General features: G+C 40.9%; 3 protein-coding genes and 1 long non-coding RNA gene across 5 annotated transcripts; 3 read left to right on the forward strand and 1 right to left on the reverse strand.

Moving 5' to 3' along the window:
- Window positions 1–284: 284 nt before the first annotated feature.
- Window positions 285–2072, reverse strand: LOC125558963. The gene is made up of 2 exons (XR_007306203.1): window positions 1876–2072; window positions 285–906 (listed from the first exon to the last, which is right to left on the reverse strand). It is a non-coding gene; the product is annotated as an uncharacterized LOC125558963 (long non-coding RNA).
- Window positions 2073–2651: 579 nt separating this feature from the next.
- Window positions 2652–9778, forward strand: LOC5510835. The gene is made up of 4 exons (XM_001631257.3): window positions 2652–4467; window positions 6959–7256; window positions 8032–8169; window positions 8462–9778. Exons 1-4 carry the CDS (start codon window positions 2816–2818, stop codon window positions 8702–8704), a joined length of 2331 nt encoding a protein of 776 aa, XP_001631307.2. The 5' UTR covers window positions 2652–2815; the 3' UTR covers window positions 8705–9778.
- A 135-nt stretch (window positions 9779–9913) lies between these two features.
- LOC116617390 lies at window positions 9914–18050 on the forward strand. Of its 2 annotated transcripts, XR_004295748.2 has the most exons (4): window positions 9914–12387; window positions 14960–15127; window positions 16438–17532; window positions 17686–18050. XR_004295748.2 is itself a non-coding variant. In XM_032380088.2 (3 exons), the coding sequence occupies exons 1-3, from the start codon at window positions 10526–10528 to the stop codon at window positions 17039–17041; spliced, it is 2634 nt and encodes an 877-aa protein (XP_032235979.1). In that variant the 5' UTR covers window positions 9914–10525; the 3' UTR covers window positions 17042–18050. The 2 variants fall into 2 exon arrangements, 1 of the variants encoding a protein (XP_032235979.1); XM_032380088.2 differs by having other exon boundaries at window positions 16438–18050.
- A 282-nt stretch (window positions 18051–18332) lies between these two features.
- On the forward strand, window positions 18333–21601 carry LOC5510846 (melatonin receptor type 1B-A). The gene has a single exon (XM_032380089.2). The coding sequence runs from the start codon at window positions 18647–18649 to the stop codon at window positions 19886–19888; it is 1242 nt and encodes a 413-aa protein (XP_032235980.1). The 5' UTR covers window positions 18333–18646; the 3' UTR covers window positions 19889–21601.
- Window positions 21602–22041: the final 440 nt, after the last annotated feature.

Below are 22041 nucleotides of genomic sequence, written 5' to 3' on the forward strand. Positions count from 1 at the left end.
TAGTAGACTATTGACCGCTCTGGTATGAATAGAAATTGAATGCAATTTTCAGCTTACTGTATTTACTCGAATAAGCGCTTCCCTCAAATAAGCGCCTCCTCCGAAAAAGCGCCCCCTTTAAACCAAAACTATTCAAAAGCTCTCCCGAATAAGCGCCCCTTTGAACCAAAACTATTAATAAGCGCCTTCCCCGAATAAGTGACCCCTCCCCAGGTTTTATGTGACTGAGTAAAATGACTATCATACATGTAGTTCTAAGAAAGCACTGGAGCATAGACTCTGGACAAGAAAGAGACAAATGTTTAATGGATGAAATTTGACTTCAAGTTGTAATAATGACATAGAGAAAGGAAACTGTTGTAATTGTATAAAATATAATATTAAATGAATAATAATATTCTTTTGTGCGAAATTTTGCTCATTTAAATAAGCGCCTTCCCCGAATAAGCGCCCCGTCTGAGAGTCGAAAAATTATTAGCTCCCTTGCTGTGCTCCTATTGGTCGCCCTACTTGCTGTGTTTCTATTGGTCACCCTACTTGCTGTGTTTCTATTGGTCACCCTACTTGCTGTGCTCCTATTGGTCGCCCTCCTTGCTGTGTTTCTATTGGTCGCCCTACTTACTGTGTTTCTATTGGTCGCCCTACTTGCTGTGTTTCTATTGGTCGCACTACTTGCTGTGTTTCTATTGGTCGCACTACTTGCTGTGTTCCCATTGGTCACCCTCCTTGCTGTGTTCCTGATGGTTTGGCTATTTCATTCCAATGTACTGGACGCTATGCCCAAACGAGTGAATAATTTTGTATTCGCCGAGGTCGCGCAACAACGAATTCAGCGTAATACGATATCGTAGTGTAGCGTATAACCACCGATTATGTACATACGGACCGAGATGAAGCATTACATGTCTGACAAATTAAGAAAAGATAACGTATCTAAAATAGAAAAACTTTAATAGGAGTAGACAAGGGAATAAAGAAACTGAAAACAAGTTCTGATGATTCGTGGATAAGGCCCGGATTGGGCACATGAACAGTTCGACGTCTGAATTTTAATAATCGTACCAAATTAATTAAAATTAATTTGGTACGGCACTAAGGGAAAGGTCATTAATTATCGGGGGGGGGGGGGGGGGGAGAGCTGCCAAAATATATTTTTTTCCGGTTAAAAAATTTCGACCCTCCCTCTATCTAAAGCACAAAAATGGTGACCCTCCCCTAAAGGAACAAAAAATGGAGCCCTTCCCCAGCACAAAAAAAGCGTCTTCCTAACTTTCTTCAAAATTATACTCTACTCGTGCGATAGCTACGGCACAGTTTTCCAGGAGCACCAGCAAATTTTATAACCGTATGGAGGGAGCACTATCTTTACTGTGCCGTGCCGTGTCATCAAGTAAAAATAATATACATTTTAACCGGCTGAAATGCGTGATTTTCGAGGCCGAGGGATGACATGGCTGGCTGGTCCCTCGCGCTTGCATTTCGTGAGTTTGGCTTTCTGTTCGTGTTGTGTTAACTTTTGACTTTATTGTTGAAGCCATTAGTGCTCAATTGAGCGAACGTAACCGTCGGAACTTGACATTTACCGTGCGGTTACGAAAAATGTAGAAACAAATGCAATACTGAAAGCAAAACTATCAGGTTCTGACACCGGCAAAAATAAATGGAATGAAACGAAAACGATCTAGCAAAAGGCAACGTGAGAACGAATACATGATGCAAGGCATGGACTTATAAGGATTTAGTAACAAATGAAAATAATAAATTAAAAAAAATTTAAATAAATAACGTAATTAATTAAAAGTGATAACAATCATAGTCTAATCCCGAGAAAAGGTAACCTAAACCAAAGGCTAGTTTTGTAAACAAAGTACTTACAACCGGTAAATCAAACTGAACACAACTGGCATGACAGGTCCGTTCGGACAGCGCTCTAAGCTTGTAGCTTATCTCTGCTGACTGTCTTCCCTCAGCAACTGCATATCTCGCTCCCGCAAGTCACGCCTCGCAAGCAATGCGTCTCCTTTGCTCAACGGTACTAAAAACTAACAGATACTGTAAAAACAGCCGCGTTTATACTCGCTTGGGGACGCGCATTTTTCTAGGGACGCTAACGTTTACTACCGTTCAAATTACTCAGCGTCCTTTGTCCTGTCAAATTTAGAGATGATTAATCTTCCTGGGAAATGGTAAAGGACGCTAACTTAAGTCAATTAGCACTATTAAGCTATTGATACTAATCTAAAGGGGTTGTAAACATGTTGAAAGTAAATTCCTAAACGTGTACGGATCGAATTAGAATCACGTTTGAGAAACAATCCGTAAAATACGTAAAACAATTATAATCGCAATCCAAAAATCGCTTACTTAAAATCTTTGCAAAATCTAAAATAACCCAAAATACCACCCGGTCACAATATTAATCTCTCAAAGAATAGGGCCAAATCACGTCTCCCATGTGACGTGAATCGTTTAAACTCTTTTTGCCTCATTTTATAAGAATCAGTTTGATAATTATCTTGTTTACAAGTTTTCTTACCATTCCTCTTCACGTACTAGATATTGCACGTCTGAAAACTGCGTGATTGTCGGCTGCTTGACGCTGATCTGTGTAAATAAACAATTAGCTTCCCTCTGACGTCAAATCATTAAAAGCGCGGAGGCCTCCAGTATGTAATCATTAACGAGTTTGACAGCTTGCGGTTTATATAAACACGACGATCGTTGGCACTTTAGTAAAACAGCATTATTGGATCATTAGGTCAACTTAGCTTCGACAACAAGACTTGTTAAAGCCAAAACCACGAAACTTTAGTTGATGGAGAGCGCGGCCAAATTCGAGGTTTTGCTTCCAAATGACGATATTGAATGTCTGGAAATTGCAAGTGACAAAACTGTTTATAACCTGAAACTCATCTGCGAGGAGCACTTCGGAGTTCCGGTTGAATTACAAGCAATTTATTTGGTTGATAACGACGATGTGGAACTACAAGACTGGGCATGTCTTAAAGATGCTGCAACGCATACGTTCAAATTACAAGTACCGATTTGCTGGTTAAAATTACTGACTGGGATATTGAACAATGAGATTGAGCATGTGTTCCGAAGAGTTCAGTTCCCAATGCAGCAAATAAGTCGAGAGGAAAGGCTTTTTGTATCGCTTTTTATGAGTTGTTGTAGAGGTAACTCGGAGATGTCTAAAAGGCTGCTAGACTTGGATATTTTGGTGGATTTAAAGACTGCGACAAATTCAAAAAGAACTCTCCTCCACGCTTGTGCTTTGAGTGGCGATATCAAGAGCTTAGAAATGATCTTTAAACATTTGATGAGCTCAAGCATTGATTGTATCAGTGCCCTGGACGTGAACAGAGAAAGTGCTATGGACATTGCAAAGCGCTTAGGTAAGGAAGACTTAGCGAAACGATTGATAGAATACTTGTTTGTTGAAGACGAAGAAAAGCGTATTGGACGGGGTTCTTTTGAGTCCGGTATTGGTTTATCTGACGACGAAAATAATGAAGCCATGCCACACCAAGCACAAACAAACACAGCGTGCAATATCAACACCTCGGTTTCCAGTAATGAAAGAGGTGTCACGAAAGTTAAACAAAACGGACCGAGAAAGGAAAATGATAGTTTAGGTGACAAAGATCATTCTAAGGACTTGCTTAGCAACGGAGTTTTAACTCTAGGTAGAGATGATATCGGAAAAAGTGTCGAGTCCATTCCTGCAGAAAACACTTCCTGTGGTGAGAGTCATGTGATAGGTTCAAGCAATGACCAAATCACTCCTCGATCTTCTAGCTCTTTTTCCAGTTTATCGGTTGAGGTTGACAAAGTCTCATCGTCCTATCCAATAAGACCGACAAGTTTGTCGGTGAAGCCTTTACTAGGGCGACGCCGCGAGATTAGTGAGGAGCCAATCACAGGGCGTCGTCGGGTTGGACGGATTCACGTCCCTAATATTAATGTCTACGATGAGAGTTCCGATGAGGAAGACCGTTTACCGCAACTAGAGGAGACTAGATGTGTCGTGGGGCACAAAAGCCTTCAAAGGTCCCGGTCAACAGGGAGCAACACCCAGGCACCTTGGAAAATAGAGAGACATCACTTTCGCTCCATCAGCCCACCCAACTCTCCCGTCACAACACCAAGGCAAAGTCCAACATCCGAAAACCCAAATCTTGAAATAAAAGAAGAGAGAGATGTATTTGATACAAGAAGCGCGCCAACCTCCCCACAGGTATCCCGATCCCAAATTCCCGGGAATATAACGCGCGCGCGATCACCGGCCCCGCCGAATTCGGCTAGTTTTCGCGCCCAAAGTAGAAGACAGTCGGAGCCGTTCGCGCCAGCACGTATAAATGGCGGTAGCAATGGAGTACGATTTACAAGGCTGCGCAAAGGTTCTGTCATGTTGCCTCAGAGCCCAGAATTTGCTAGTATTCCAGGACAGAGAGTCAAGTCAAAGTAAGTGCCCTTTTCAGTCACACTTTTGTTACTATTTATTCCAATCCAGGCTGCAGGGTCTTTTTAGACAGAGCGGTTGCCTTACATATATTTAAATGTTTAAGTGTGACATGAGCAGTGGTTTGGGGGCCAGATCTAAACCACTGTTCCAGGCGAAAGTTCAGGAGTACCACTACACCTCTTCTCCGACAGCTGTAATATAGCGACATAGATGTGTAATCCTCATTTTTATTCATCTGTCCATCCCCCATCTTTATCTATCCCTCATCTTATCTATCTCATTCACACTTTTACCATCCTATCCATAATCAATACTATCAAACACATCGATTTTCTCAACTAAATAATGTACCCATTAGTTGAGGAAATAAGCTTTTTATTGTGTTTTCCTATCCTTAAATAGCGTTTTCAAGTAAAATAACACTGGCTTAATTAAAAAATTGTTTGTGTTCTCTTCAAACGCAAAAGTTCGCTTTCAAAAGCCACTACACATTGAGCATGTGTTTGCAAACAGGTTTATAATAGCACATCGTGTTACTACTAAACAGTGAGGATATTAAAACGGGGGTAACATTTATGTGAATTAAGTCTTAATCTTTATGTCCGTCTTACACTTTCTAGCCAAAAACAATACGATCAACATCAAGTAGAGCGCTGCAATAAATGAGTCGAGAGAGAGAGAGAGAGAGAGAGAGAGAGAGAGAGAGAGAGAGAGAGAGAGAGAGAGAGAGAGAGAGAGAGAGAGAGAGAGAGAGAGAGAGAGAGAGAGAGAGAGAGAGAGAGAGAGAGAGAGAGAGAGAGAGAGAGAGAGAGAGAGTTTTCACTGTGGGTTAGACCTCGAGATGGGGGAAAACAGTCAAATTAATCCCATTGTTAAACTTGATAAACCCAGTGTTTTCTGCGAGCGCCCCCCCCCCCCGAAAAAATACATAAGAAAAAAATTCCCTTCGTGAGACGCTACTCTCGTTCCGCGATCTATCGTGGCAATTCATAGACACTCTCACCTATGTAAGGACGGAACGAGTAGTATAGTTGGTGATAACGCATGGCACTTTCTAGTGTTTCTTTGTACACAAGCGAGCGGTTTTTGAGTATCAAACTGACGTCAAAATAAACACAGAAATGGCTGCAGCCCTTCGTCACAGAGCGAAGAGAAAATGGAATATTTCAATAAAAATAAGCGCTTTCCGGCTGATTAGTAAGCGGTATATATAGTTGCTTTATTTCTGCCGCCAAAAGCAGAAAGGCGCGAGTTTGCCACCCAAAAAATCACTAGGAGATTAATTTATTGCTATTATGGAAATAGATACTATATTAATAAGCATTTGGACACAGAGTCTTTTATCCGGTTTTCCTAAATCGGAGGCTATGTGAATTGAATTGTCTGGTCCAGTGAATGGTAAATCTCGTTTGCGATACATATAATTTTATACACTGAACACTTTCATATCCAACCGCGTACGAGTTGTTTATTACCGAACGGTTAATCCAACAAATTTGATCGCACATTGGCATTTCAGTCCTTTGCCTCAAGAACAGCAATGACATTTATTTACATCGTGAAATCTCTCTATTTAACAATAGTAAAGCATTGCAAAATTTTCCCCTTGTTTTGATTAAGTATCCCAAATTCTTATCAATTAGTGTCATAACGCACGTATCTATTTCATGGGTGTTATTCTAATTACTGAAGCCAGGGATTAACTTTTCATCAGGCGTGTAAACATCTGAATAATTTGATAAGTTCAGGGGATCCCGAAGCTAAAAGAGAATACCCTTTCCGGCATTCATCCATCCTACCAAAGGTGGTGTATATCCCATAGTCTTGGACGAACTTTCTAAATTGGGGGGAGTGAGATACTATTTTCAAGGGCCTCTTTTTTTTTATAGTACCACTGCTTTTTTAATTAAGGATAACAGTTTGTATTACGGTTTACTCTTGTTGAGCTAGTTTATCGGTCTTACGTTAATTAATCAATACGTTTTTGCCACAATTTAGTACAAAGAACGCGGTGTTTGCCTCTTTAACACAAAATTATGCTACCCTCAATAACTTTCAACAGAATCTGCGTCTTGAATCCTTGGAAAATTATGTTCTTTTTCCTTTGCATCCCTCGGGTCTTATTTCTTTTCTAACCCGCGATTTAGACTCACTTCTGCTCGAAGGGAAACATGCATATCATCTTATCTCTATGTATTCTTTTTTTGATCTCTCATTCGCTTGTGAATTAATTTTCTGTGTAATCGATTTTCACAGGTTATTGCTAATAAGCAGATCCGAATCATTTCCCGCAGCCTCTGCTAATGTTTCTATCTAAAAACTACAACGATGTAGTCCAGTATACAAATAGCACCCGGTAGAATATGTACAATGTAAATGGATACTTTGACTACTCAATTCTGGGTCAGAAAGCCTAGCAATGTCATTTGTTTGCTGATTGACCATTTTTAAGAGGTTTCGTTTTGAAATTGAAATCATCTGTTCCCCCAGATCAATCTGCGAGTCGAATATCTCGGATTCCGTGCGAAGTCACCTCTTGAGTCGATCCATGGATTCTGGGCAGCGCCTCGAGAAACCATGGAATGCGTGGCTCGCCGCCAAGCGAGGGGAGACCTCCGCCACCCTGGCACCCACCCCCGAGGAGAGCCTCAAGGTACCGGCCTCACCAGGGGGCAGGAAGAGGTCCTTCCAGCAGTGGCTCAACGAGAAAGACATGGACGAGATGAGACGGCTCCACGAGGAGTCACAGATTGAGGCTCAGAAAGTCGCGCATAGATCAGGGAAACAGGTATTTATTACTTATATGATTATGATCAGCATCTCAATCTTCACCTTCATTATCACAATGTGATGTAATTATCATCATCATCATCATAATCATCATCACCACCATCGTTATCATTACCACCACCATCATCACCATCACTACCACCGCCACCACCATCATCATCAACACCATCACCATCATTGTCATCATCACCATCACCACCACCATCATCAACATCATTACTATCATCATTATCACCATCACTACTACTACCACAACCACCTCCACCACAACCACCATCACCATTATTGTGAACCAGGCTATTTTTAGACACATCGATTAACCAATCTAATGCGGCCAAGGTCAACATAGCTGATTGGCCCGTTCACGCGCGCATCTAAAAATAGCCTGATCCAGGGAAACGCCGTGACCCTAATATATTACAGATGATTACTCCTATTATGAGCTCCTGCACCAAGTCAGCATAATCATCGCCATCATAATCTTCATCTTCACAGGTACGATTATCATCATAATCTTCATCTTCACAGGTACGATTATCATCATAATCTTCATCTTCATACTGACGATCATCATCATAATAAGCATCTTCACAGACACGATCATTAAATCTCGACATAATGATAATCTCGTAATCTCATTATCTCATTATACCATCTTATTCATCGCCATATTGTCATCGGACATCACAATACTAATAATAATTAAAAAATCACCACCTTGGCTATCCGCATAGTATTATAATATAGTGCAAACACCCGGCTTTCTATTTCAGATAAAAGGAAAATCGTTTGAGGATTGGCTTGAAGACAAACACCGCGAAAGCCAACGAGAAAAAGAGAAAGAAAAGGAGAAAGAGGATGAGCACAAGGGAAAAGTCGAGATGAAGCAACAAAGAAGAAGAATGTCACAGGTAGGACTTCAGTCATCGTCACGTCAGTACCTGCTTTGTTTTTCACAGATTTTTCTTTATCTTACTCCGTGCAAGTTTCACTATTTCAGTGGTACCTATACTAGGCGGCAACTATTCATATCTATCGCGTCCAAAAAAAAAAAAGTGACCAACCTCTATTAAGCGACCAGCCTCTATTAAGCGGCAAACCTCAATAAAGCGACCAACCTCTTTAATTGATCACCCTGTATTAAACGGCAAACCTCTATTTAGCGGCCACCCTCTTGACATTGTGTTGCATGTTGTTTTTCAGGCCAAATACCAGTCGTGGCTACAAGACAAGGAATTACAAGCTCTAGAAGAAGAGGAGAAGAGGCTCGGCCAAGCGAAAGAGCAGCTCGAAAAGATGAGGCGCAAGTGGGAAGAGCAGGATGAATTGAAAAAACAACAAACGTCTTCAAGCAAGCGTTCGGTAATCCGGACACAGAGTTGTCCGACTAACAAACAGCATGATATATCACGTCAGAGGTTCAGCAGCCTGCAAGCGTCAAAATAATAATCGCCGGTATTATATAACATGAACATTTATACCTAATACAGGTCAATCAGACATATAAGGCTTTCCTTACCAGATGTATATGATTCTCGTAGGGAATAAACCGCTGTCATTTTTTTACTTAGGGCACCTCGTTACTAAGGCAACTCGTTACTAAGGGCATCTCGTTAATAAGGCACCTCTTTTATAAGGCACCTTGTCACTAAGGGCACCTCGTTACTAAGGCACCTTATTACTAAGAGCACCTCGTTACTAAGGGCACCTTGTTACTAAGGCACCTTATTACTAAGAGCACCTCGTTACTAAGGCACCTTATTACTAAGAGCACCTCGTTACTAAGGGCACCTTGTTACTAAGGCATCTTATTACTAAGGGCACCTCGTTTCTAAGGGCACACGTTTCTAAGGGGTGGTCGAACCTTTTTTTAACTCTTCCTAAGCACTAAAAGCAAACACATTTTCAGGTTTGCTAAATTGCGGTCCCTTTTCTGATTACACTTGATACATTCATGCCCAGTTGTTGTTAGGATAAGAGGATGTGGGATGATTCACTAGCGCGAGACCCCCTAAGGGATAGAAGTTAGTTTAGTTGAGACTGGTCCAACGTGTAAATAAGTAGATATAGGTAAGCATGTAGTTTGTCGGTTTGTTCTCTTCAATTCAAGACATTTAAGACACGGTAACTGTAGATTGGAACCAGAGTTATTGGATTCTTCTTTTCTCCACCACTTCTCCCTTCCACAGCTCGTGTGCGGTCAAGCACACAATTCAACGCCACGGCACGGGTCGTCAGCCGACCACCCAAAATTTTAGATGCTAATATAAATCTTCAATTTCTCGGTTCTTTTTATGGGTCGTAGCGTACCAAAACTCAATGGAGCACGCGCAAACATCGCGTGCGCCATACACGCAAGGGTTTTAGACTTCTCTAAAAGCCTTTTGTGTTTATGTGATAATTATCTGTTTTAAGCCGTCTTTTCTGTTATGGTTTACATTGTTGTGAAACAATTTGAAGCAATAAGATTGTGTTTATATTATTTGTGCAGTCAACCAAGTAAAAAAAAGAAAAAAACACCGCTGGATATTTTGTTTTCGCTAGATCGTGTAAAATAAGTGAATAATACGCGATACTTGCTTTAAACTGATTATCCACATGTACTCACTACATGATCGACAATTTGTCCTTTTGAAAAGGCTGGAAAAAAAATGAATGAAGCAATAGAAATTTGTCTGCTCTTCTTTAGAAGGGGAGTCCATATTCCATGTATACTATAATTAAATATACTGTATCGCCGGTCTTATCAAAAAGGCTTAAAAAAAAGCGCCTTGCTCTGATTCATAATTCACGCTTTCTGACAACTTGTAATTAAGCGCCAAACTACCCAAAAGTTAAAACCTTTTGATATGACAGACGAACAATAGACACCTCTTGAAAAAGTCGCAAAACTTATCAAACATCGAGGATGCATTGGTTAGTTGTCAAGGCCTGAGTGCAGACATGCGGAGTTCAAATGTGGTGGTGTTTACAACGACAAAGCCCTCCAGCCTACTTTTGAATTGAGGGAAGTGACAATAATAGCGGAAGGTGATATTGTAACATTAACTACAGACTATTTTTACGGGAGTACGGGATCTACGATACAGCAGGACGATACAGATTGTGTTCGCGATATTTGAATATTGGCGGTTACGCACGAAGGAAGTCGCGAGAGAAGCGTTTCACACGAAGCCTATATTCTATAAGCGAATATCGGTTGAAGTTTGCAAGGTTTAATCTTTATACATCTTTAAAAAAAAAGAGGAGCGATATGTGTAGATTAATATGAATCACGGATGTCATTACGCGAATACTAGAAAAACAATTCTTCTTCAAACTCGAGGTGGCAGTACCCTAGAAATAGAAATTACAGAACGGACATCTGTGGAAGATCTAAAAGCCGAGGCTGAATTACGCGTGGGTATTCCTGTTGAGCTGATACGTCTTCAAGTCAACAAGGTGAATTTGGAAGATTCTGAGAAGATATGTGAACGAGGCCACCTGCAGAAAGCTACATTTGTTGTGGCTGTCAATCCACTATGGGAGCATTTCGTTGATGCGTGTTTGAGAAAAGACAACGAAGAAATCGTTGCTCGCATTCGACTAATGCACGAATTTGCTCATGAAGATAAACTGTTTTTCTCCAGTTTTATTGGCGCGAGAGTCGGAAACAGTGAGTTTTTATTTGGTATTTTGGTGGAAAAGAAAATGGATATTAAAAGGACATCAAAGACTGGTCGAAATGTTTTACACATGGCTGTTATGAGCAAATGTGTCAATTGTATCGCTGACATTCTAATGCATGGCGGGGGTGATCTCATTGACATGGCTGACAGGTACAACAAAACACCATTCTGTCTGGCAAAATCTGGAAACGCAGATAACACTATCATTAGTATTCTTAGTGGTTACAGAATGCTCAGACAAAAGAGCGTTGTGGATTGTAACAATAGTGGAAAAGAGGAAAAGAGAGCGAAATGCTGGACATTCACTAGTGAGCGAGATGCGTCGATGGTCAAAAGCTGCTGTAAGAATGACCTTTCGTTAGATTCTTCGATAAAAGTTTTAGGATTGCAAATGGATAAAGTTAAAATTGGTGGTTCCTTACGGAACCCAGCGGATGAAAAATGTTCTCACTATCGAGCAGATAACGAAGAAATGAGAGTGAAGACGGAAGGTGATTATGAGCCTGAAGCAACTCACACTCATGGCTCAGAACTCGACACCAGTAATGATATGAAAGCGCGCGATGAACAATCCACAGGAACACCAGAAATTAAAAGCGCTCGAAGACAATGGCTTTCCCCTAATAAGGATATTTCCAGAAGCTCGGAGGATATTTTAAAAGGCGAGGATGAAGGTTGTGAAAGTATTGCTTCAGATGGCCCTGATAGTGATGGTTTAGTCGAAGGAAACTTTAGGCAAGAGATGTTTGAAAAGTATGGTAATGCGAGCGATGCGCTTCGTAGGGAATACACAAGGACAGGGGATAATTCGCGACATGATACTTTACAGACTTTGAAAGAAAAAGAAGGAAAGATCGCAGCGAACAAGAGTAATTTCTGCGAAGACGAACTTGTCAAAAACACGCAGTTACAAACTGAAGATAAGGACGTGGTAGAAATAACAGTAGAACATCTTACAGAGACAAGCAGTAAAATTGCAAAATCACCAAAGGAAGATTATGAACACGTGGAATATTCCCCAGCAGAACCACAAACCGAAAAAACGCCCCAAGACGTTAAACTACCCATTCGTGGCAAACAGCGTTCAAGCTCATCATTTTCAGAGGAAATCTATTCTACTCATGTTGTGACGGAAGAAGTCCACCATTTGCCTCTGTGGAAATCCTTGAGTTCCGAACCAGAGGGTCACGTGGTATCTCGAAATGTGGCGCGATCCTCGCTGTCTCCGAGCGGAGAAAATACAAACGATGCCCTACCGATAATACGACGGAAAAGCGGACTGTTTTCGATGGATGCTATGAGAAGTAAAACCGTCAGCAAGGAAAAAACGTCAGATAGCGATGTGGGTTGCGGGATCGTCCCGAGACCACCCTCGGGACCCCGAAGACACCGTAAGCCTCGATCCAGACGACCATTATCTGTCGGCGCGAGTCTAAAGGACAAGGATACCATCAAGAAAAGGTATGTAAAGAGCATGAACTCAGGTATGCAAGGTATGTAAAGAGCATGAGCTCAGGTATGTAAGGTATGTAAAGAGCATGAACTCAGGTATGTAAGGTATGTAAAGAGCATGAACTCAGGTTTGTAAGGTATGTAAAGAGCATGAACTCAGGTATGTAAGGTATGTAAAGAGCATGAACTCAGGTATGCAAGGTATGTAAAGAGCATGAACTCAGGTATGTAAGGTATGTAAAGAGCATGAACTCAGGTTTGTAAGGTATGTAAAGAGCATGAACTCAGGTATGTAAGGTATGTAAAGAGCATGAACTCAGGTTTGTAAGGTATTTAAAGAGCATGAACTCAGGTTTGTAAGGTATGTAAAGAGCATGAACTCAGGTTTGTAAGGTATGTAAAGAGCATGAACTCAGGTATGTAAGGTATGTAAAGAGCATTAACTCAGGTTTGTAAGGTATTTAAAGAGCATGAACTCAGGTTTGTAAGGTATGTAAAGAGCATGAGCTCAGATTTGTAAGGTATGTAAAGAGCATGAACTCAGGTTTGTAAGGTATGTAAAGAGCATGAACTCAGGTTTGTAAGGTATGTAAAGAGCATGAGCTCAGGTTTGTAAGGTATTTAAAGAGCATGAACTCAGGTTTGTAAGGTATGTAAAGAGCATGAACTCAGGTTTGTAAGGTATGTAAAGAGCATGAACTCAGGTTTGTAAGGTATTTAAAGAGCATGAACTCAGGTATGTAAAGAGCATGAACTCAGGTATGTAAGGTATGTAAAGAGCATGAACTCAGGTTTGTAAGGTATGTAAAGAGCATGAACTCAGGTATGTAAGGTATTTAAAGAGCATGAACTCAAGTATGTAAGGTATGTAAAGAGCATGAACTCAGGTATGTAAGGTATGTAAAGAGCATGAACTCAGGTTTGTAAAGAGCATGAACTCAGGTATGTAAGGTATGTAAAGAGCATGAACTCAGGTTTGTAAAGAGCATGAACTCAGGTTTGTAAGGTATGTAAAGAGCATGAACTCAGGTTTGTAAAGAGCATGAACTCAGGTATGTAAGGTATGTAAAGAGCATGAACTCAGGTATGCAAGGTATGTAAAGAGCATTAACTCAGGTATGTAAGGTATGTAAAGAGCATGAACTCAGGTTTGTAAAGAGCATGAACTCAGGTTTGTAAGGTATGTAAAGAGCATGAACTCAGGTTTGTAAAGAGCATGAACTCAGGTATGTAAGGTATGTAAAGAGCATGAACTCAGGTATGTAAGGTATGTAAAGAGCATGAACTCAGGTATGTAAGGTATGTAAAGAGCATGAACTCAGGTATGTAAGGTATGTAAAGAGCATGAACTCAGGTTTGTAAGGTATGTAAAGAGCATGAACTGAGGTATGTAAGGTATGTAAAGAGCATGAACTCAGGTATGCAAGGTATGTAAAGAGCATTAACTCAGGTATGTAAGGTATGTAAAGAGCATGAACTCAGGTTTGTAAAGAGCATGAACTCAGGTTTGTAAGGTATGTAAAGAGCATGAACTCAGGTTTGTAAAGAGCATGAACTCAGGTATGTAAGGTATGTAAAGAGCATGAACTCAGGTATGTAAGGTATGTAAAGAGCATAAACTCAGGTATGTAAGGTATGTAAAGAGCATGAACTCAGGTTTGTAAAGAGCATGAACTCAGGTTTGTAAGGTATGTAAAGAGCATGAACTCAGGTTTGTAAAGAGCATGAACTCAGGTATGTAAGGTATGTAAAGAGCATGAACTCAGGTATGTAAGGTATGTAAAGAGCATGAACTCAGGTATGTAAGGTATGTAAAGAGCATGAACTCAGGTATGTAAGGTATGTAAAGAGCATGAACTCAGGTTTGTAAGGTATGTAAAGAGCATGAACTGAGGTATGTAAGGTATGTAAAGAGCATGAACTCAGGTATGTAAGGTATGTAAAGAGCATGAACTCAGGTATGTAAGGTATGTAAAGAGCATGAACTCAGGTTTGTAAGGTATGTAAAGAGCATGAACTGAGGTATGTAAGGTATGTAAAGAGCATGAACTCAGGTTTGCAAGGTATGTAAAGAGCATGAACTCAGGTTTGCAAGGTATGTAAAGAGCATGAACTCAGGTTTGTAAGTGTCCTACTTACACTATATATGGTAATGACGTCATCCTACTTATATTATATATGGTATTTGTCATCCTACTTATATTATATGCTATTCGTCATCCTACTTACACTATATATGGAAATGACGTCATCCTACTTATATTATATAATGGTAATAACGTCACCCTTCTCACACTATACATCGGAAATGACATCATCCTGCTTATATTATATATGGTAATGAGGTCACCCTACTCACACTATATATGGAAATGAATTAATCCTACTTCGTTCTGTCTGTCTGTACTACCGAAAGAGGACTCTGTCCTCAATGGGAGGCCAGTATCTTTAGTTGACCGATTTTCCCTCATTAAACGTCGTGTCTAATTAAATTTATTCTTCGCATGTTTGAAAGATTGTTAACGAGTACGTGTTTTATGTTTTTTTTAAATACTAGTGATTTGTTTTGCTTTTCCTTTAGCCTACGAAAAATCTCATCTGGCGGAACATCAATACACCTCACTCCTCCCTTAAGGGACGGTCACATAACCCCACCCACCCCTCCCTCTGGAGGCTCATCAGAGTATCTGTACGAAGAGGGGAGATGGCATGGCAGGGCATCGATTATTAGTCAGGAAACGGCCGCAAGGTAATGGCCACGTGTAGGGCCTTTTTGTAGAGTTTCAAAAAAATATCTAATTTCCGATTTCTAGAACCAAAGTACACTCATTTTTTATAATAACATCTAGTTTTCAGTTGGCTGAATATGTTTTTAACGATATTCTTAAATTGTAGTGTATATTAGAATTTATTATATGGCTACGATAGTACGCGCGCTGTAATTGGCTTATTGGTAGTCGTGACTACTTACTAACCGAGAGTGAGGTCATGCCGGGAAATATCAAACTGAGGCTTTGGCGTTTTCATCAAATCATAAAGCGGCACAAAGCAATTGGCCTTTTCATTTTACTTCAGAAGCTTGTTCTCTACATACCGTAGAGTTTTCGAACTAAACAGTCCATTCATGCCGTGAAGACTGACATCTGAGCTTTTTTTGTTATTGTTTGGATCAACATCACCTATGATAAATCCTGTAGTCCCCAAAAAGTGCAAATAGAAAAAAAAATAGCCCGAAAAGTCATCCAATTACTTGTTGTTGAATCTTTACACTCATTTACATTTTTTGGCAGCGCGCGAGTGTTTCTTGTTTTCCCGCCTTTTTTATATCGATCGATAAACTAATCGATATTCGCGCAAAAGCGAAATTTGACTTGTTTTCTTGTCATTTTTATTTTAAAAAGCCATATAATAAACAACTTACTAACCTCGAACGTTCGGTCATACCGGGAAATATCAAACCTCGGCTTGCGAGGTCGATATGCCAAAGCCTCAGTTTGATATTTCCCGGCATGACCTCACTCTCGGTTAGTAAGTAGTTAATAATACCCAATGAATTATTAGGAAGAGAATTACACTAATGAGTGAATGATCAAAAGCAATAATAAGGTTGTTACTATGAGCACAAGTTGGTTTTGAATTTTAGGACGCATCAGGTCTTAATTTTTTTTTCCGGCTATCTGAGCCTCGGCATGTTCTTATTATGTTCTTAAAATTTGGCGAAATCTCAGGCTGGACGTTCTTATAAAAAAGGTTCTTATAAAAAAGAGTGTGAATGAAAAATACAACTCGAATCTAAAATAGAAACAAATCCGTAATTTGGCTTCCTTAAACACTCGAAAGGGGAAATCTACAGTCAAGTCTCGAAAATGGTCCCGAGTATTTTAAAGGAAATCGAGCTTCCATAGCCATTCAAGTGTTGATTTTTCATCGGAAAAAATACCCTGGTAGAGTTGAGTCAAGATTTGTTGCCAAATGTTTGGAAAAAGGCTCTGAGCAAATCACCTTCGAGGAGGGTACGGATCTAAAACTACGCATTGATAACATGCTTTTTACACACAGCTTCTTGTCACGTCCGCGATCCAAATCTAACCCGCCTTCCCCGGAATCTCACGAACATTTGGGCGCTCCACTCTCTAGACCCAGACTCCCCTCATACAGCTCTGGCGAGGAGGATTGGAACAAGGCTGTCACACGAATGCCGCCTCGTCGCAGCAGAGCCGTGAGTGTTGGTAACTATAGCGACACCTTTACGAGCAAGACACGGCGGCCATCTTTGACGTACAATGAATGGTTAACGGAGAAAAAACTTCAGATGCAGGCTGAAGGAACACGTCACGAAGAAGTGAAGACAAGCAAACGTAAGCTCAGTAAGACGATAACCTATGAGCAATGGCTAGAACAGAAAGCTGCCGAGAATCAACAAAGACATTCAAAACACGCACCTGAGGAAAGCGACCAATCAGAGCATAGAGCACGCAAGGACTCTCTGCCATACGCGGTCTGGCTGCAGAAAAAAGACGAGGAGGCACTGGTGCGAGAGGAGCAGCGCATTGAAGCTGCGATTGCGCAAAGGAAGCAAGCGAGACGACAATCGGGAACAAAACTGAGGCAAATATTGAGAAGATGCAGTAGAGATGAAAAATCGAGAAAATCAAGTTTTTGACCCCGCGAAGTTTATTTCGAAAACGAAAAAGGTCACAAATACTCGTTTGCGAATTTGGGATTTCTCGCCCGTTTTATCTGATTCTGTTGGTTTCTTTTTCCTCAAAATACACGGGGTTGCTGGCTTCTAGCTCGAGCAACAAGCTTTAAACTACAAATAGACAGTATCTTTACCGGTGCAGGCACGCAATCTTGTCACGGGCTCTAGGGTAAAGACTCGTCTTGTCACGGGCTCTAGGGTAAAGACTCGTCTTGTCACGGGCTCTAGGGTAAAGACTCGTCTTGTCACGGGCTCTAGGGTAAAGACTCGTTGGCGCATCGCTAACCCCTGGATGGCGTGTGCGCACTTCCCCGGCTGTCGTGTATTGCTGGCGAATTTACTTACTTTTTTTTCCTGATGCAGAATTCTGACTTATACTTCCTCTCTCAGAAACTCCATGACAGATATATAATTCATCAAGCTTTAGAAAGCGCTGCTTGTCACTAGTGAAGGTAATATATCATATAGCAGTTTTAAACATCACCAATGTTTGGCTTGTGGATATCAAACGTCATTGCGGTAATCTGTAACATCCCCTTAGACAAACAAAACCTCTCTATTTAGCGTTAGGGTACATTTTAAGAAAATATTTTCTTTGGTCTAAGGTTATATTTCCAGCCGCTTCTAGGCCTCCTCAGCCCTACTGAATGCGGGCCACCAGAAAAGAGCTGAAAATGAGAATATGTCGCCATTTTGAAAACTATTCAGAACACCATGGAAACACGTTTGGTTATTGCGGTAACCTGTGACAGTAGTCTTTGTAGAAAGACGTGACTTTGATTTTGGTAGATCTACACAAAGCAGCAATTGTTCGTTATGTTATTGTAACGGTGTTATCTTCGTTCTCAATGAACACGACCTGGAGTGTTAAATGAAGCCATCAGCTAAGGCAGATCTATTTGAACAGCCCCTTGTACTGTTGTATTCACAGACATTCAATAAAGTTGTCAACGTGTCCACGCAACATAAAGAGATAACGCGGTCTATTACCAGATTAACAGAGAAATCACAGAGAAAAGCAAAACCACAAAATTGCAAAGATGTGAGTAAGGAAATTATTATCGTAATCGTCGAAAGATACGGATTGTCGTAATAAATCAAGAAATTAATATTGAAAGGGAAAAAACATTAAGTGGGGTTAATATTATGATAGCAAACTTGAACAGTCAATTAAAGTTTGGTCCTCAATTTGGTTAAAAAAAATAATATTTTAGTTTGAATCTTAGAAAAATAGAGGATATAATGAAAGGAAATAATTGAAGGGTCAGAAGAAAGACTGATGTAGTTGGACGGAAGTATTGGCATAATCGGTTTTTTTTTATGTCAAGATCTACTCGATTACATGTCCTCAGTTTGCCAGAGATGCAATTACAACACCAAAGCAAATATTAGAGTTGGCTGTACATTTGTGCGATACTCACAAAAGTAATCACCAGAGTCGCGAGGTGAGTGAGGGAAAGGCGCGGCGTGTTTGTTGTAAGGAAAAGTTTCGCTGATTTTCTCTGTGAACCGCAAAACTACACAAACTCACTTTGAACACTGACCATTCAATTACTTGTCATTCTGATGATAACACGATTTATCAGAAAAAAAAACGCCGAGAAGCTATTTACAGCCCATAACCAGAAAGTGGACCATCGCACGCATGGCATAAGCCGGCTGTATTACCCCGAGAGTTTACAAAATATAGGATTTGCAACAACCGGTGTAAAAACATCAACACGCTCTCAACAGCTGTTCGTTAGACTTGGTGTAAACACCAAGTCTAACGAAACACACGACGACATGTACGAGGAAATCCCTGAGCGCTCGCCCGCCGCCAAAGCAGTGGAAATCTCCATTCTGTTACTGATAGACGCAGCTGCGCTCTTTGGTAATCTACTTGTGTGCATCGCGTCGTACAAAAATAAGTCTCTTCGCACATCTACTAATGTGTATATCATCGCGTTAGCAATTATGGATATTCTTACTGCATGCGTCACGGCGCCGCTCTCGCTCGGTGCCATCATGAAGGGAAGGTGGATATTTGGCGATACCGGCTGCCGAGTGCAAGGGTTCTTCACGCACTTTCTGATTTACTCGTCAATGCATATCCTCGCTCTCACAGCCGTCAACCGTTACTTTCGCATCGTCAATACCCGCTATTACAAGAGGGTGTTCGGTGGGTGCCGCCCTGTTCTCTATCTACTAGGCGTATGGACCTCCGTCGCTTTGATTGTCTCTCTCCCCCCTTCACTCGGCTTTGCAGATTTTGCTTTTGAACCGGGAGTATCCTTATACTTGTGTATTCTAGATTTTAATACTTCCACCGGCGAACATGCGTTTCTTTTTATTGTGTTGTTTCTCTATGTCGTTCTCTCTATGGCTATCATAATCGCTTCCTACATCTCGGTCTCCAAGACAATCCGTCACCATAACCTTCACCTACAGACCACCATTGTGTTAAATCACCGACTCGGTCATCTTAGCGTCGAGGAAATCAAGATAACACGTACTCTGTTTATACTCGTCATGGCTTTTGCAGTACTGTGGATACCTGTGTATTCTGTCGTGTCGATCATTCGCACAGGTTTGGGCGGGGAGATGACAGACGCGGGCTCGATCATTGCAACGTATTTAATCTTTTTATCCTCTGCTATTAACCCATATATCTACGCGTTCAACCACAGGTCGTATAGGAATGAATTTAAAAAGATTTTGTCGTGGAAATCGAATGAGGTTGTGGGACCGGCTCATGTAGCTGGTGGGCACCCTGTGGTCATATACTGTCCAAGTAATTGTGATCAAATTCAACGCGCTTCACAGTAACCTCAACTCTCGACCGATACCTGTCCAACTGTCTCTTGGGGTAACGTGTACGCTAATACAACTCTATACACTTTTATATACCAAAACATTTACAGTGAAAACCCGATAACTAGAACTCGGATAACTAGACTAGCTGACTTCAAGTTCACGAATAATAGGGTTCTCGGAAACGTCTCCTTCAGGAAATTCTCCGAGCATGCATAGCTACTCAATTCTGTGCCGATCTTCGTGTCAAGTTGGTGGTTTTTTTTTTCACCACCTTCTACAAGCAATAAAGGAAAAGTTGCTCATTGGACTAGAAATATAAGTAATACGCGGTGTAGAAGTACAGCAGTAGACATAGTAAGAGTACCCACCAGTGGTAATAGCGCTCTGCCTTTTACCAGCAGACGTTTGAGAAATACATTTTGTTTATATCAGGGTATGGAGTAAAACACGCACATTACAGACTCTTGCCAGCCTATTTCTTAGGTGCCCACTCATCAGAATATTTATATTTATGTGTTACAAAACGATTTCTCTTATCTTAGAACTGTTATTTGTTTTAAAAAAACTTGAACATAATATAACCTGTATATGGAGGTTTATCATCTGTAGATATAACTTTTTCTCGTAATCTGATCAGCAGTCTTATTAAAACGACTAATGAAACAAGTATTATAAAACATGAAGCCTTGGTTAACGAGGAGTGATAATCGACGAGAAATGAAACATGACCCATTTTCTAATTTCTTTAAAAATTTCAAAAAAGTTAATATTTAATGCCATAGTTTTTAAAAGTATTCTTACGTCTCCATGTTTTATGTTTTTATGAAAATATGAAATCAATTGTACTTATGACAACTGTACTTATTAAGTTTTATCGGGAGGATGATCATTTCAACATATATGCACTTTGTGATGTTTTACAAGTTTTTGCACACCCAAAATGTTTGTGGGAATGTTTTGTGAAAATCGGAATTGTGATTGACCAGAGTTAAATGTAATCAAATTTTGTTATTTGACTGACATGCTCATGAGATTCTAGTCCGTTTGATCGACAGCTTATAGATATCTCAGATTCAAGCAATACAGCGCTATCAACTGATCAAATTCCCTCTAAAATTTCCAGATTGCTTACTCTCAATGGAAAACACAGTTCTTTAGCTTTTTTTGTAAGTTTTTCTTACAAAAACACAAGAACAATATAACAATAACTTGATAAAGGAAATCCGCTAATACGTAAAAGGCATATTGGCACAAAAGAAAAACATTAGCAATCACTCAACATAGAAAGAGAGGAAACGCTACGAATTATCTCAGTCGCCGGCACGACTAATTGGCGACATTATAGAAACGAAAAAAAATTTAATATAGAACTTTGTTAGAAGGGCAATGTCTTACGGACACCACACAAAAGGTAACAAATTGCATGGCTTTTATAGGGGAACTGAAAAAATCAGTTAATGGAACAAAGCGGCTGAATGTATTCCGGTCTTTTCGTGCGCTATATACATCTTGTTGACATAACTCCGTTGAAAGGCCTCAAGGCTAACATTACCTACAAATTGCACCAAACATTAGGGGTTATCAACATCAGTTTAGTGATCAAGAACGGAGACTGGATGCCTCTCCCAGACCGAAAGCGCTAGCACACCTAAAGGCTGAACCAATCTTGAAATATTCTTGGAAAAAATATTCTTGGTGGAAATAAATGCTAAACCAATCTTTTGATATTCTGTCGCTTTTGGTGCCATATTTTCCCCAAGAACATTGCGAGAGTTGTTTAGCACTGAGATGTGTTTCCAAGGTACGCGCCTTGTAATAGAAAACGACCAGCGGGAGGGAGGGAGGGAGGGAGGGAGGGAGGGAGGGAGGGAGGGAGGGAGGGAGGGAGGGAGGGAGGGAGGGAGGGAGGGAGGGAGGGAGGGAGGGAGGGAGGGAGGGAGGGAGGGAGGGAGGGAGGGAGGGAGGGAGGGAGGGAGGGAGGGAGGGAGGGAGGGAGGGAGGGAGGGAGGGAGGGAGGGAGGGAGGGAGGGAGGGAGGGAGGGAGGGAGGGAGGGAGGGAGGGAGGGAGGGAGGGAGGGAGGGAGGGAGGGAGGGAGGGAGGGAGGGAGGGAGGGAGGGAGGGAGGGAGGGAGGGAGGGAGGGACAAGAAAACGACAAGAGAAACA

Source organism: Nematostella vectensis, chromosome 13 (assembly GCF_932526225.1).
Source record: "Nematostella vectensis chromosome 13, jaNemVect1.1, whole genome shotgun sequence".
Lineage (NCBI taxonomy): Eukaryota > Metazoa > Cnidaria > Anthozoa > Actiniaria > Edwardsiidae > Nematostella > Nematostella vectensis.

Excerpts from the sequence above, each read along its gene's own strand:
- LOC5510835 (XM_001631257.3), top strand. The coding sequence starts at position 2,816 with ATGGAGAGCGCGGCCAAATTCGAGGTTTTGCTTCCAAATGACGATATT. Across the intron at positions 4,468-6,958 it reads GGACAGAGAGTCAAGTCAAA|ATCAATCTGCGAGTCGAATA; the intron begins GTAAGTGCCCTT and ends CTGTTCCCCCAG. Across the intron at positions 7,257-8,031 it reads CGCATAGATCAGGGAAACAG|ATAAAAGGAAAATCGTTTGA; the intron begins GTATTTATTACT and ends TTTCTATTTCAG.
- LOC116617390 (XM_032380088.2), top strand. The coding sequence starts at position 10,526 with ATGAATCACGGATGTCATTACGCGAATACTAGAAAAACAATTCTTCTT. Across the intron at positions 12,388-14,959 it reads AAGGATACCATCAAGAAAAG|CCTACGAAAAATCTCATCTG; the intron begins GTATGTAAAGAG and ends CTTTTCCTTTAG. Across the intron at positions 15,128-16,437 it reads AGTCAGGAAACGGCCGCAAG|CTTCTTGTCACGTCCGCGAT; the intron begins GTAATGGCCACG and ends TTTTACACACAG.
- LOC5510846 (XM_032380089.2), top strand. The coding sequence starts at position 18,647 with ATGATAACACGATTTATCAGAAAAAAAAACGCCGAGAAGCTATTTACA.